This window comes from Glarea lozoyensis, assembly GCF_000409485.1.
Source record: "Glarea lozoyensis ATCC 20868 chromosome Unknown GLAREA8, whole genome shotgun sequence".
Classification (NCBI taxonomy): domain Eukaryota; kingdom Fungi; phylum Ascomycota; class Leotiomycetes; order Helotiales; family Helotiaceae; genus Glarea; species Glarea lozoyensis.
Genome location: NW_007361003.1, coordinates 330524 through 343828, shown reverse-complemented (window position 1 = coordinate 343828; position 13305 = coordinate 330524). Strand labels below are relative to the sequence as shown.

The window sequence follows — 13305 nt, the reverse complement described above, 5'->3', positions numbered from 1 at the left end:
GACAAGAGGGAGTACTGCCCTACAATATTCATTGACCACCTGTCAAAAGTCGACCCGACGCGCACAAATCCCAAGTAAGAAGACTCTTTCAGGTATGTGCATTCAACTAGCAAGTGAATAGGGTTTGATGTTAACCATTGAAGTCTTACTTCAGTCTTATCGCCTCGAATGGTTTAGATCATTAATCGACTATTCTTTCTGTCTTCATCGTAGGCGATAGTCGATGTCCTAATGGGGTATGATGCAACTTCCGGTACTTATGCTGTATAGGAAAGGCAAAGGGTTTTACTTAGAAGAGTAATTAAGCTCATTTTTGTGTTTTTATTTCATTACATACTTCTCATTGTCCGACAACAACACATACTGGGATTGTTCTTCTTCCACACACTACTATGCTTATTTCAATACTACTATTATCGATTTTCTTCGGTCTTGCCGTTGCAGGTCCATTTGCTCAAGTGCCAGGACAGGCACCACTAGAGGCACCAACGCTCGTAGTGGAAGCATTTCCGGAAGTATCGAGAGCACCAGAACCAGAATTATGGCAGGGTGAAAGGGATCCACCGGATGAGCGGAATGATAAAGGCTGGCCACTATTATCTGACTTTATCCCCAATATTTTTGTAGACCCCAAGTGCAGCAGTGAACAAAAGTTCACACTCTCTGCTGCATGGGCAGATGCAAAAAATCTGTCAATAGCACAATCAACAGCCATAGAAGACTATGATTTCGAGATCCCGCATGTAGCCTGGTTGGGTCTGGGATGGGACGGCGCAGCTTTGGATAACACTAACGACGACGCCAAGGAACGTGCCATACGCAAACAACGGAAACACTACATCGAGCTTAACATTGTCAACAATGGGAGACTCTACGAGGGAAAGAGATATGAACCTCATGTTATCTATTGGACATGCGAAGACGTTGAAAAGAAATGTGAGCCCAACCAGATATCAGGGAAAACTCACAACGACGAAGAGGGCGTGAGTGCCTATCCGAACTGCCACACAACAATATGGTGCCCGGGCTTTTTTGGGCTGGAGTTACTTGAAGAACAAATTCAGAGGTATAGAGGCGATGAGCTCGCTATGTCGCTTATAGACAATTTTGCGATTAATGCCGGTACAGTTAAGTTCCACGAAGTCTACAAGTATGAATGGCTGGTATCCTTTCCGGCGCTCAAACCAGATGACTTCATTCAAGGTAATGATCGAGCGGGAAAAGTCTGGAATTTTGCCAGAACGGAAGCACCGGGTGGAGGGGGTACCAAATATGCGTATATAACAGCGGATTCTTACGTTATGGACGCGCTTGCTATTTTTGTTTACCAAAGCTACGGAACTGAATATCCGCCTATACCTAAGGCCGTCAGGAATCTTGCAGATCCTCCACCTGGTTACGACTCCGAGCCGAGGCCACCTGCTTACACCTATACCATAGCAATAGATCCAAATCCACCATCTTCCACCTCTACTACAACACTAGATCCAAATACATCTTCTTCCACCTCTAGTCAACCTGATCCGAATCCGTCTTCTTACACCTCTACCACAACACCAAATCCAAATCTACCTTCTTCCACCTCTAGTCAACCCGATCCAAATTCGCCTGCTGTCGAGACACCAGCACCAACCCGTTGAGAGTTACGTGCAGTACTATTCCATCTTTGTTCGATGACCGCACGACCTATTAAGTTTTCAAACTACTAGAAAAGCTGGAGGGACTTCCTTGCATATTTCACTATTTTCAGAATTGAGGCGGGACATTGGCCGTAGGTATGGAGTAGCTGAGAGCAATATTTCCTCATCTTAGCTACGGGGGGGGATGATAAGAGAGAAAGACGAAGTCTGGGAGAACTTTTGGGAAAGGAGACTGCTTAAGCCTATGGCCTATAACTCTTAATTTAATCAATTACTATCTTTTGTGTAAGAAACCACTTATCTAAGTCTTATAGTAGTAGTTATGTAAATTAGTCTAACGTTACCTTGAAAGGTTTCTATCGTTTAATAAACGATATATTATATCTTAAATAATAGGGGATTCTTAATGTCCTAATAAGGTATAACACATCTCCTAGTATGTATACTATATGTAGTATATATCAATAAAGGCGAATGATAGTACTTAAACGATTATCTAAGCTTATCTTTATATTATTTCCTTAATCATTCCCTACTTCCTGTCATTCTAATACTAACAACAACAAATCAATACGTACTAGAAATACTCTTCTTTTATAGGCACTATGCGTATTCTAGTATTACTAGTTTCGACTCTTATAAGTCTCGCCGTTGCAGGGCCATCTCCCCAAACGCCAGGACAGGCCCCACCAGAGACACCTGTGCTCGATGTTGACGCAACACCAATTCCTCCAAACGAGAAAGGCTGGCCACACCTTTCAGATAGTGCTGAAGGAATTCTTGATCGCCCACCCACACGTCTCTTTTTGGACCCCACGTGTACCCATGAACAAAAGTCTAAACTCATTTTGTCCTGGAATGAGGCTCGGGAGCTGGGGACATATCTAGTAGAACCTCATCAAGGCTTCAACAACGACATTGCCCTTAAGGACTGGTTAGGTGATGAATGGAACGACACGAGTAGCGATAGAAGAAGGAAGGACTCAAAAGCCATCGGTCAAAGCTTTGCACGCCTTACTAAGCTGTTTAATGAACCCATGGATCCCACTACACTCATCTATTGGTCTTGCGAAGACCCTGATCAGAAATGCTTCCCCGGTCAAATTTCAGGGAAGACCTTTAAAGATCTAGAGGGTACACCTTATTCTATAATCACTTACACAACAATCTGGTGCCCTGAATTTTTCAATACAGACTTACTAGTGGACCTTCTCGACAAACACAAAAACGACAACCGTGGTCAGGAGATCATCGAAAACTTTGCGTTCAGTTCCGCTGCGATAATGTTACACGAGATCTTCAAGTATAGAGGGCTGGTAGGCCACTATGCAATGAGCTCCCAGTCAAACTTTTTCCAAGGTAGCAATCGTGCGGATCACTGGTGGCAGGAGGCGGGTGATTATGGGACAAGATCTGTCTTTATGAAAGTGGATCCTTTTGTTATGAGTGCAACTGCCATCGTTGTCCAACAACATTTTGCGATGCCTGGACCGCCTGCACCTAAGAGCATCATAGATTATAAGTTTCCTCTACCCGATTACGCGTCTGTGGACCCGCTCCTGCCTTCTTATACCTCTATCAACTCCCAGTCAACATTGCCTACTTCGAACCCGCCTGCTTACACCTCATCAGCGACATCTCCTTAAGCTTACTTAGTGCACCTTTTAGTCATTCATTTAGTCATCATACAGCCCAGCACGCTCGGAAGTATATGACAAGTAGTAAGAGGGGTTTGGTTGCGAACTTTGGCATGGGAAGTGCTGCTGAGAGGTTAGATTAGCGGTAGTATATGGTGGCTGGAAGCTAGACTTCTTCATGTCAGCCGTAAAAGCGACGGTGATACCCAATCACACATTTTGGAAGAGACGGCTACTTGGTCTTATGGTTCATAATAATTTATTGATTCGTTACTATCTTTCGTGTAAGAAACGGATAGGTTCTCCTCTCATCTCATCCCACCAACCATTTCCCATGCCCTTGATACCCAGTCCATACTGATCAATGCCTCGCCACAAACAAATCCATTAATTTCACAATCCCCATTTCCACTCCTTCAAAATTGATCAAAATATTCTCCGTCCTTCCGTCTCCTACTTAATCCCCTTGTTCTTTTACTACAACGCCAGTAAATTTAGACAATTGGTCTGAAGTATCTACGCAAGCCTCCACGACGTATATCAGATGGCCCAGGAACCACTTCCGGGGCCCACGCTGGATTGCCAGGCACCTTGTCGACCGTCGGTTGGAACGGAGGCATCTCGCCGTTGACATTGTTCCAGCGAACCTCAGCTGGTTGCTTCATGTATATCGGCGGCGGTTCTTTTCTCCTTCCGTTCGCTCGATACTGTACTGGTGGTATGTTTCCATTCTCGTCTAGTACAAGCGGCTTAGGATAACGCACCTGGCACGAGACGCTCTGGAGATCCTTGTGCAGCTTTTTCAGCACCGGGTCTTCTCGTCCCCTGTATTTCAGTTTCTCGTCTACAATCCAGCGACTGACAGATTCCTGTTCACCATTTTCGTTGATCCATGAAAACTGTCCGTACCAATATTCGGGATCCGTATTGGGCGGTGGATGTTTGGGTTCATCTGGATGCTCCAGCATGAACGCGTTTTTCATTGCCAGTCTTAAGCGAGTTTCGTTCAGATGTCGTTGAGTTTGATAGAGGGAGATGGCTCCATCGCAAACGAGGTCTTTGGTAAAGCGCGGCAATGGGTAAGGGTTACCAAGATTTCGATTTGCAAAATGGACACTTGCAATGCGTTTGCTTGCCAATCCGGGAGTCCAATGATCTTTGAGATGCTCCGGGATTGGCATTCTCAACGGCGAGCCCAAAGGTGCTTCAGGAGAATATGGTCCTCCGCCAGTCGTGAAATGTGGTAGCGTACCTCGAAAGATAACGGCCGAGAAAGGGTCAGTCGTGACTGTAATTCGCTGAGCTGGGAGGTTGAAACGTCCACAAAAATGATCAGCTGGATCCGTAGATAGATTGATCACAACCGTCAAGCTGTGTCGTACATCATTCCCATCAATATGAAGCTCTCCATTCGACTTGATACTACCCGGCAACATTCTTCCACCATTCGGCACCATCGAAATAGGCGAGATATTGACTTGATGTCCACATAACGTGAAGTTATTCTCATCAGACATAGAAATCGACGCATTATCAACAAAATAACGCTTGGCAGCCTCAACCATTTGATCATCTTCCGAGACAAATGTCTCAAGCAACGTACACGCATGTTTCGTCATAATCCGACTCGCACGACAAAATTCCGGATCTCCATGCTTCAGAATCGGTCCACGAGCATTAAAGCGCGATCCCATCTGATGCGTAGGTCCGAAATCCCATGCCTCTCCCTTAAAAGCCGCTTGATTAGAATGCGCCATCTTCTTAAGTCTGGCTTCGAGATCAGGCGCTGCATATATCTTCTGTATAGCCTTCAATCCTTCCTCACCTTCCAAAATGCCGTCTTTCAATCCGAATATCATCTCCGCGGATATAGCGAGGAAGAGAAAGATTCTCACTCCGTGATTGGTGACGAGATAGTGTGGGATTCCGGGTTCAATATAGGTCCATCCCATCGTGTCGAGTTCGGCTTTAGTCCGTAAGCGAGATTTGTTGATGGTGTCGTGGACATGTCTGCTCATCTCGTTGCGAAGTGTATCGTCGGTTTTGCCTTGACAGTAGGATTGAAGACTGTGCTCGTACCGCTTCTGGCCCTTTTCTTCGACGAGTATCGTTTTATAGATTGGACGGTCGTCGCCCCAGATCTTGATTTGCTCAATGGCTGCCTCTCGCTTCAGATTCTCTCTCCTGGCAGTGAGACTCTTTTGAGTCTCTGGCTTCTCAGGAACTTTTTCTTCATCCTCAGCCTCTTCGTCATCTCTCTTCAACAACTTCAAGTTTCATTTTATCTTTCTTCGCCTCTTTCTTGACTTTCATTCCCTCGTCCGTCTCATCATCTCCACCCATCCCCATCAAAGTCTTAACGATCTTATCATCCGGTCCAATTGGAGAGCGCCAATTACTTCTGATGGGCCTTCTCGTACCATCCGTTTCGGCGCTACTCACTTGACTCCTATACACTTTGTTGTGTTCCTTCTCCACATAATCGGGATCAGAATCCTCATCATCGGCAGATGAGTCATGGAGATAATCTAAGGGTCGTGCTGTTCTCTTCTTGGCCTTTTTGGAATGGCGGGATCGAGAAGATTTTGCACGCTTTTTCAAGGCGGGTGGAGGTGCCACGGTTATGGTTGATGAGATCTCATCTTCTGTACGCTTGAGAGTTGCGGTGTCTTTACTATTAGGCTAGTGATTCGGTAGGTTAGTGTACAATTTTCAGAGAGGCATGTAGATGTTGGTGCGCTTACAGGATTAGCTGATATTGGCAGCTCCTCTTTTTCCATTTGGCAGTCCATGGTGTTAAGCAATGTTCTAGCATAAGAAACCTAGCTTGGACAAGTTGGGATTGATACCAATTAGTTTGATGAATGTTTTTGTAAGTTCATTGTTCTATGTCCCCAGATAAGAGAGTAAATATATATGGTATAAGGTATAACAAGAACACCTGGCCTAAGAATGAGACCACAACCAGGTAGTGATAAAAGGGAGGCTGGGCAAAATATCGACATGTTCGTGAATATGGTGTTGCTCTAGGCTAAACTTGATCACAAGAGTTAATTCAGAGGTGTTTGGAGGTAAAGCATGTTAAGCGAAGTCCTGAAAGAGATTGGTTTAGGTTAAAGTTACTTGATGTTCAGCCAGGTGATATCTTCCACTCGGTGAAAATGTGGATACCTGATGGAATAGTTTGTTCCAAAATGAATCCAAAGGCTTGTGTGTAACACCAGCCCTCGAATCGCACTTGAGTGTAAGAGACGTGAATCTGTATTTTAGAGTGTTAAAAGTGATCATAGGTTTTGGTTTATTGTGTTGGTGGGGCTGGATTATTCTCATGTGATTTTATCTTCAATGAAAACATGGACTCTTTGTAGGTTAGTATCTTCCATCCTAAGCAGTTGAGACGTATTAAATAAAAGAGCTGAGTTTAATAAACTGAGGCTACAGACTTGTTAATCTAAATACATAGTGTGAATCTTCTTTCATAGTTTTGGTGAAAAGGAGGTCATGAGATTAAGCGAGGTTATTGTGTAAACAATGTTGTGGCTGGTGAAGATGTGGATATATTCACACACTTTCAGAGTATCACATGGTTATTTGAGATGAGGTGAAGCTATTGCAAACAACCCAAATATGAGGACTTGATCTTTGAAAAATGAGTAGCTTCAAATGTTTGTTTCACCAAAGGGAAAATAAAAGGGAAAGGTTGATGTTCGTACACTAGAAGTCATGTCTACATAGACCTTCTTGAAAAATCGTTCTCAAGACCAGGAAATCATGTCTGCTACAAGCGACAATAGAGATCTAACAGCATGTTTAATATTCTCAAATAAGCCATCTTGATGATTGCCAGCCAAAGCATCATCACCTTGTGAATAATCATTCAAAATCAGATATTGGAAGAGGTAGCCTGAGTTTTCTAGAATGGTTTGGCAATATGAGGTGTTTGAACTCACCTTCAAGTATCCCTGGGGTGAGTCTTCCTTGAGAGCTTGACATTTAAAGGTTACACCGAAGGTTCACTAGTAAAAAGTCCATCTGAACATTGCTTTGTATGTTTCAAATCACCCGCCACATTTAAAAACAGTGAAACAAATGAGAGAGCATGATTTAAAAAAGGCCTATTTGGTTTCCTAACTTGTTGATTGGCGGCTCTTTACGCTAGCTGATACGTCTGTATAGATAATAGACTGCTTCTAATCAATAAGAGCGAAATAAGCTAGAAATCGTATAAAATCAGATGTCTTCAACAGCTGATCACACATCACACCGACGTCTCTCACGAAAATCCCCTAATCAAACTCACCAACCCAATACCCCTCATCATCCTCTCCAAACTCCTCTAACACCCTCCACTCAACCTCCACCCCCTCATTTCCCTCACACCTCCACACACTTCTATCCCCGTCAACACCATCCTCACAAGTGACTAGATGCCTCACATTCACCTCACCAGCATCCCAATCCATCGTCCAATCCCCCACCACATTCCCCGCACCCTCACCCGCTTCTTCAATCACATCATACAATCTACTCATTGTCCAAGGTTCATCGCTAGCAAATGAGGCTTGCGAAATCGTTTGGCCTCCGTCGTATGTTTCTGTTTTTGTGACTACAAGGGGCTTGGAGGGATTGTTCCATGGTGTGGACTCGGTGAGGTGGGTTCGAATAGGAAACATGTCACGCCAGGAAGCGCCTTTGCGAGTGAATGCTTCACGACGTGCGATTTCGTGGGGTGACTCGCCATGAGACTTTTGCCAGGAAGTGAGTTTGAAGTGTGATTTTACGGGGTCGGGGAAGTATTTGGGGAAATAGCGGATTAGGAGGGTGTTGAATTGTTTGGTGGTGTTAGATGATTGTGGAGATGATGAGAAAAATAATAATTGGCGAATAGAGCATGAGTTAGCGATGATGTTGTTCCAGTGGGTGTTGACGCGGTTGCAAGATGTGATGAGATCTCGAGGTGGGATGTGGAGGAGGATTTGGGTTAGGATTTCTGGGAGGAGGAACATTCTGGAAATTTCGGCCATTTTATTATGGACCGCGTTGTATTGCGTTTTATAGTCTTAGTAGCCACCAAATACTGCGATGGGTTGGTTGTGGAGCTTTGAGAGACGTCGAATGTTGAGTCTAGGCAATAGCCCACTCTCGTCATTTGTCCAAGCTCATAATCCCTGCCGACTGTTGTCATAGATGACAGAACGACACAATTAATTAGAGAATAGCTGATAACATGTGTCTTTAGAAAGAGGAAGCCAAGGTTTCGCTATGGGCAAATCGCTCTTCAAATAGCATACAAATCTAAGACAAACGTGAAATATCCGCTTGTAAGTGTTTCATAGCGCGTCACCAACCTGATAAACAACCTTAACCCCACTCACCTTGCCATCCTTCAAATACTGCATTCCATCCAAGATGCCCCCCAATCCACCTTCCATCAGTTTGATGGGATGATTTTTGATCAGATTTGCCTCCAACAACTTCTCAGAGAGCGCAACAAATGTCTTAGCAAGGTCAAAATCTTCAGGACTTGCGGGCCATTCTTGACCTTCAATAACGAAACGCTCTCCACTAGCAGTGTAGCCTAACATAAACCTGGACTCCACGTCTGATCGAGGATTTTGGATCCCGAGAAGGTTGACGTATAAAAGTGGACCGGCATCGCTGGAAGATGATAATGCATCGGCGCATATTTGAGCGGATTCGGGAACAGCGATTGTGTCAAGGACATGCCGGAGTTTGTTTTTTGTCAATTCGCGGATGACCTTGCCGCAGTTTGGATCTCGCTTTATAATTAGTTAGCAAGTGGCAGTAATAGACCTTAGATTATCCTGGGAACAGGCAAGGAGGGAGCAAATACATAGTCAAAAACATGGTCAGCCCCGAAGCCCTTCAGCATATCGAAATTTCGCCGGGATGCAGTCGTTATAACCGTAAATCCGGACCTGTTAAGTAGACGTGAATTAGTATTTCACATTTTATTCGTGCTCCGTATAAATGATGACTTACAACTTGGCGAACTGGATAGCAATTGTTCCTGAAGCCGAACTTCCACCATAGATAAGAACAAATTTCTCCTCTCCACTGCTTTGTTGGATAGGAAAAGTAGGAACTTGAAAACCAAGTGTCTTCGGTGAGTACATGCTCAAAGCCGCAGTATTTATACCCGAAGCAATGGCAGCTCCTTGTTCAAACGAAACATGGTCAGGTAAATGAATACCTATATCGCCTTTCATGAGAATATATTCGGCAAACGATCCATCCGTAGGCTCAACCTCATTACCTATCATAGTTTAGTACCACGAATATGAAGCGATGATGATAACATACCGCCATGAGCAATACAGGCAATTCGGTCGCCCTTTTTCCAAGGCTTGTTAATACCTTTACCTACTTCTACCACTACACCAGCTGCATCGCAGCCTAGAAGTAAAGGCGGTGTTGATGGTGGGTTTTCCTCATCGACTGTCTGCCAATCTGTAGGATTGAGTGCCACAGCGGCGGTCTTTACTAGGAGATAACCATCACGAATTTTGGGGATCGGAATTGTGCTGAGTTTTGCTTCTCCAACTGCAAGTTTGACGACGCCATGATTGATTGGAGATGCCATTTTCTTGAGGAAAGGATGAGATATCTGCCGTTTGAACCCATTGTGCTCCTACGATTAATGGTTTATTATATAGTAATGTTGAAAATCGACAAGACCTTAGCGCTGACGATGTATTTCTTCTGTTGTGAAACATAAAAGAGAATTGAGGCATGATTTCAAAGCAGTGTGTGCTCGCAATTCTGTAAGCAGCATCAACTTATAGATTCGTCGGAAGCCGCGGGGACCGCGGGGTCCGGTCACGTGAAAGAACGCAAAGTCGAAAAACACAACTTGAATATGTTTCAAGTAGACATAATAAACTCAATTTCCTCTTTCAAATTCTTCCAAACTCTAGTTTCTTCAAACTGGGTGGTGGAGCCACACGGTTGAGACCAAGATTTTGCGCAAATGTAACAAGACCGAGGTCTTGTCGTAGCCCGAATACAATCCTAACTTCCAACCCGAAAGTTCTAATGATAATTAATTCTCAGGCCATAAGATTTTTTAAAGAGGTGACGGGATTACCGTGATATCTTATCCTCTCTCAAGGAATATCTCGTAACTATGCTCAGTTCAATACGACGTTCGTACGCGGATGTTATTACACAGAGCACCCACCCGAGTGCGTCCCGAACCTCTCTGTGATGTTGATGAACGTCCGGGCCGAGATGTTATGTACATTTTTGAGTGACGACTATTTAAAATTCAGAGAGATGAGTATCGGTTGTAATCTTCAACACATATGTTGATGATATTTCATGGCGGAGAATCTGCATGAATGCCGTCACCAGCTCTTCACAACCCCCCCTTTTCGAATGCACCACGCCAAGGATATAACCGACACTTTATTCTATACCTACACATCCAGCAAACACCGCGAACATCAAACCATTTATCCCGCAATTCTCAGCACTAATCTGCAATGCTTGCTTATAGCCGACGAGCTAGGCTGATAACGACTACCGAAATATGTCATTACCGTGCAACATTTCGACCTGCTGTATTAGGCTTGGCATAAAATCAGCAGCAACTGCAGATCGCACAATTGCGGGGTCTGCAACAGAGTATAAATGTTTCTACATATCTGTACTGAGCTGATTTCATTCCATCAATCAGATTCAAACTTCTGAGCATTGTCGAGATGGTTTCTGTAAAAGTTATAGCTCTTTTGGCAGCAGTCTGTGGGTTACTAGATGCCACCGCAATTCCCCCACATCATGAGGTACACGAGAAGCGAGAAGTCTTACATCCAAGATGGACAAAAGAAAAACGTGTCGAGCCTCGGAAACTACTTCCCATGCGCATTGGTCTTGCTCAAAATAACTTAGACAAAGGCTACGAGCACTTAATGGATGTGTAAGTTCGTTACAACTAACCAGATTCTACTTTTGCTGATCGTTATTTAGTTCCGACCCATCATCCTCAAATTTTGGCAAGCACTGGACTGCTGATGATGTGATCAACGCATTCCGTCCGTCAGATGAAACAGAAAGAGAAGTCCGCAACTGGCTAATAGATGGCGGTATTCCATCAAGCAGGATATCTCACTCTGAAAATAAAGGATGGTTTGCCTTTTACGCTACCGTCGAAGAGGCCGAGAAGCTTCTGTACACCACGTACCACGAGTACAAAGATTCCGTTACCGGAGGTGTAATGCCTTCAAGTGACGAGTATCATTTGCCAAAGAATATTCGTCGTCATATCGACTACATTACCCCGGGTATCAAACTTCTAGCTCCTGTTGAATCGTGGCAGAAGAAACGGGATTCCAAAATACCGCAGGCGAGGAAAGACATCGAGAAGCGCATTTTGCACGAAGTCCTTCAAACGTCTCCTAATGGTCACTACAATAACAGCGACCTAAGCACGTGTGATGTAGCAATTACACCAGCCTGTATTGCCGCATTATACAAGATCCCACCAGTTTCCCATAGACTACCACACCCAAACAATAGTTTGGGTATCTTCGAGTCTGAGCTACAATTCTATACTCAGTATGACTTGGACTCGTTCTTTACCAATTATACTTCAGGCAAGATTCCGAACGGAACGCATCCGGTAGCAGCAAACATCGATGGAGGCATGCAAGCTTCTGATGATCTCAACTACGCTGGTACAGAGTGCAACCTAGATCTTCAACTCGCTTATCCTATTGTATATCCCCAAACACTTACAGATTACGAAGTCGATGACTATATTGTGCAATCCGACCAAGAAGATACATACACCTTTGGCTTCAACACTTTCCTCGATGCTCTAGACGGAGTAAGTCGCTCTCACTCCCCAAACCACATTTTACTAATCGTCAACCCAGTCCTACTGTACATTCGCCGCCTACAACGAGACCGGCAATGACCCAAACCTAGACCAAGCCTACCCAGATCCCAGAATCGGAGGCTGGGCCGGAAAACTCATGTGCGGCACCTTCAAACCCACAAACGTGATCTCCCTCTCCTACGGCGGTCAAGAATCCGATCTCCCTATCTCATACCAGAAAAGACAATGTCTCGAATACATGAAACTAGGACTCCAAGGCGTATCCTTCCTCTTCGCCAGCGGCGACTCCGGAGTGTCAAGTACGCAACCCTCCCGCCATCATAGACTTATACTAACTTGTACCAGACTACCCAGGCGACATCGACGGTCCAACAGGCTGTCTGGGCCCCAACCTCGACGTCTTCAACCCCACCTGGCCCGGCACCTGCCCCTTCGTCACCTCCGTCGGCGCCACCAAAGTCTACCCCGGCAAGACCGTCTATGATCCCGAAAGCGCCGTCTACGACCCAGCCGGGCATCCTTACTCCGTGAATTTCTCCTCCGGCGGCGGGTTCTCCAACGTCTATCCCATCCCAAAGTACCAAGCCAGTGCCGTGTCGACGTTCTTCGAGAAGCACAATCCGCCGTATAAATCGTATAGCGCGCTTGCTGGTGATACTAGCAATATCACGAAAAAAGCGGATATTGATGCGCTGGTTGGTAGTTCGGGTGGTGTGTATAACCGAATTGGTCGTGGGATTCCTGATATTGCTGCGGTGGGTGATAATATCGCTGTCTACTCAGGCGGGCGTGTTCGGCTTTCTGGCGGGACTTCTGCGTCTGCGCCTATCGTCTCTGCGGTGTTCAACAGGATCAATGAAGAGCGGCTGAATGCTGGGAAATCGCCAATTGGGTTCTTGAATCCGAGTTTGTATGCTAATCCGGGCATGTTGAATGACATTACGAATGGAACGAATCCGGGTTGTGGGACTGTTGGGTTTTCGGCTGTTAAAGGTTGGGATCCGGTGACGGGATTGGGGACGCCGAATTTTCCTAAGATGTTGGAGTATTATATGAAATTGCCATGAGTCGAAATGTAGGTGGTGCTGGTGGTGCTGGTGGTGGAGATATGAAATGAATCTAGAGGGATGGGTAAGCGCTGTGGTTCGATGAAGTTGGAGAGTCTAGA

General features: G+C 45.0%; 6 protein-coding genes across 6 annotated transcripts; 3 read left to right on the top strand and 3 right to left on the bottom strand.

Moving 5' to 3' along the window:
• Positions 1-392: 392 nt before the first annotated feature.
• On the top strand, positions 393-1640 carry GLAREA_11492 (uncharacterized protein; the record flags this gene model as incomplete). Its single annotated transcript, XM_008089635.1, has 1 exon — positions 393-1640. One exon carries the CDS (start codon positions 393-395, stop codon positions 1638-1640), a length of 1248 nt encoding a protein of 415 aa, XP_008087826.1.
• Positions 1641-2245: 605 nt separating this feature from the next.
• On the top strand, positions 2246-3286 carry GLAREA_11491 (uncharacterized protein; the record flags this gene model as incomplete). The annotated part of the gene is made up of 1 exon (XM_008089634.1): positions 2246-3286. The coding sequence occupies one exon, from the start codon at positions 2246-2248 to the stop codon at positions 3284-3286; it is 1041 nt and encodes a 346-aa protein (XP_008087825.1).
• A 485-nt stretch (positions 3287-3771) lies between these two features.
• On the bottom strand, positions 3772-6069 carry GLAREA_11490 (uncharacterized protein; the record flags this gene model as incomplete). The annotated part of the gene is made up of 3 exons (XM_008089633.1): positions 3772-5535; positions 5585-5959; positions 6022-6069. 3 exons carry the CDS (start codon positions 6067-6069, stop codon positions 3772-3774), a joined length of 2187 nt encoding a protein of 728 aa, XP_008087824.1.
• Positions 6070-7563: 1494 nt separating this feature from the next.
• GLAREA_11489 (F-box) lies at positions 7564-8301 on the bottom strand (the record flags this gene model as incomplete). The annotated part of the gene is made up of 1 exon (XM_008089632.1): positions 7564-8301. The coding sequence occupies one exon, from the start codon at positions 8299-8301 to the stop codon at positions 7564-7566; it is 738 nt and encodes a 245-aa protein (XP_008087823.1).
• A 306-nt stretch (positions 8302-8607) lies between these two features.
• GLAREA_11488 (GroES-like protein) lies at positions 8608-9881 on the bottom strand (the record flags this gene model as incomplete). Its single annotated transcript, XM_008089631.1, has 4 exons — positions 8608-9057; positions 9132-9216; positions 9281-9554; positions 9602-9881. The coding sequence occupies 4 exons, from the start codon at positions 9879-9881 to the stop codon at positions 8608-8610; spliced, it is 1089 nt and encodes a 362-aa protein (XP_008087822.1).
• Positions 9882-11001: 1120 nt separating this feature from the next.
• On the top strand, positions 11002-13204 carry GLAREA_11487 (Subtilisin-like protein; the record flags this gene model as incomplete). Its single annotated transcript, XM_008089630.1, has 4 exons — positions 11002-11216; positions 11267-12125; positions 12175-12436; positions 12483-13204. 4 exons carry the CDS (start codon positions 11002-11004, stop codon positions 13202-13204), a joined length of 2058 nt encoding a protein of 685 aa, XP_008087821.1.
• Positions 13205-13305: the final 101 nt, after the last annotated feature.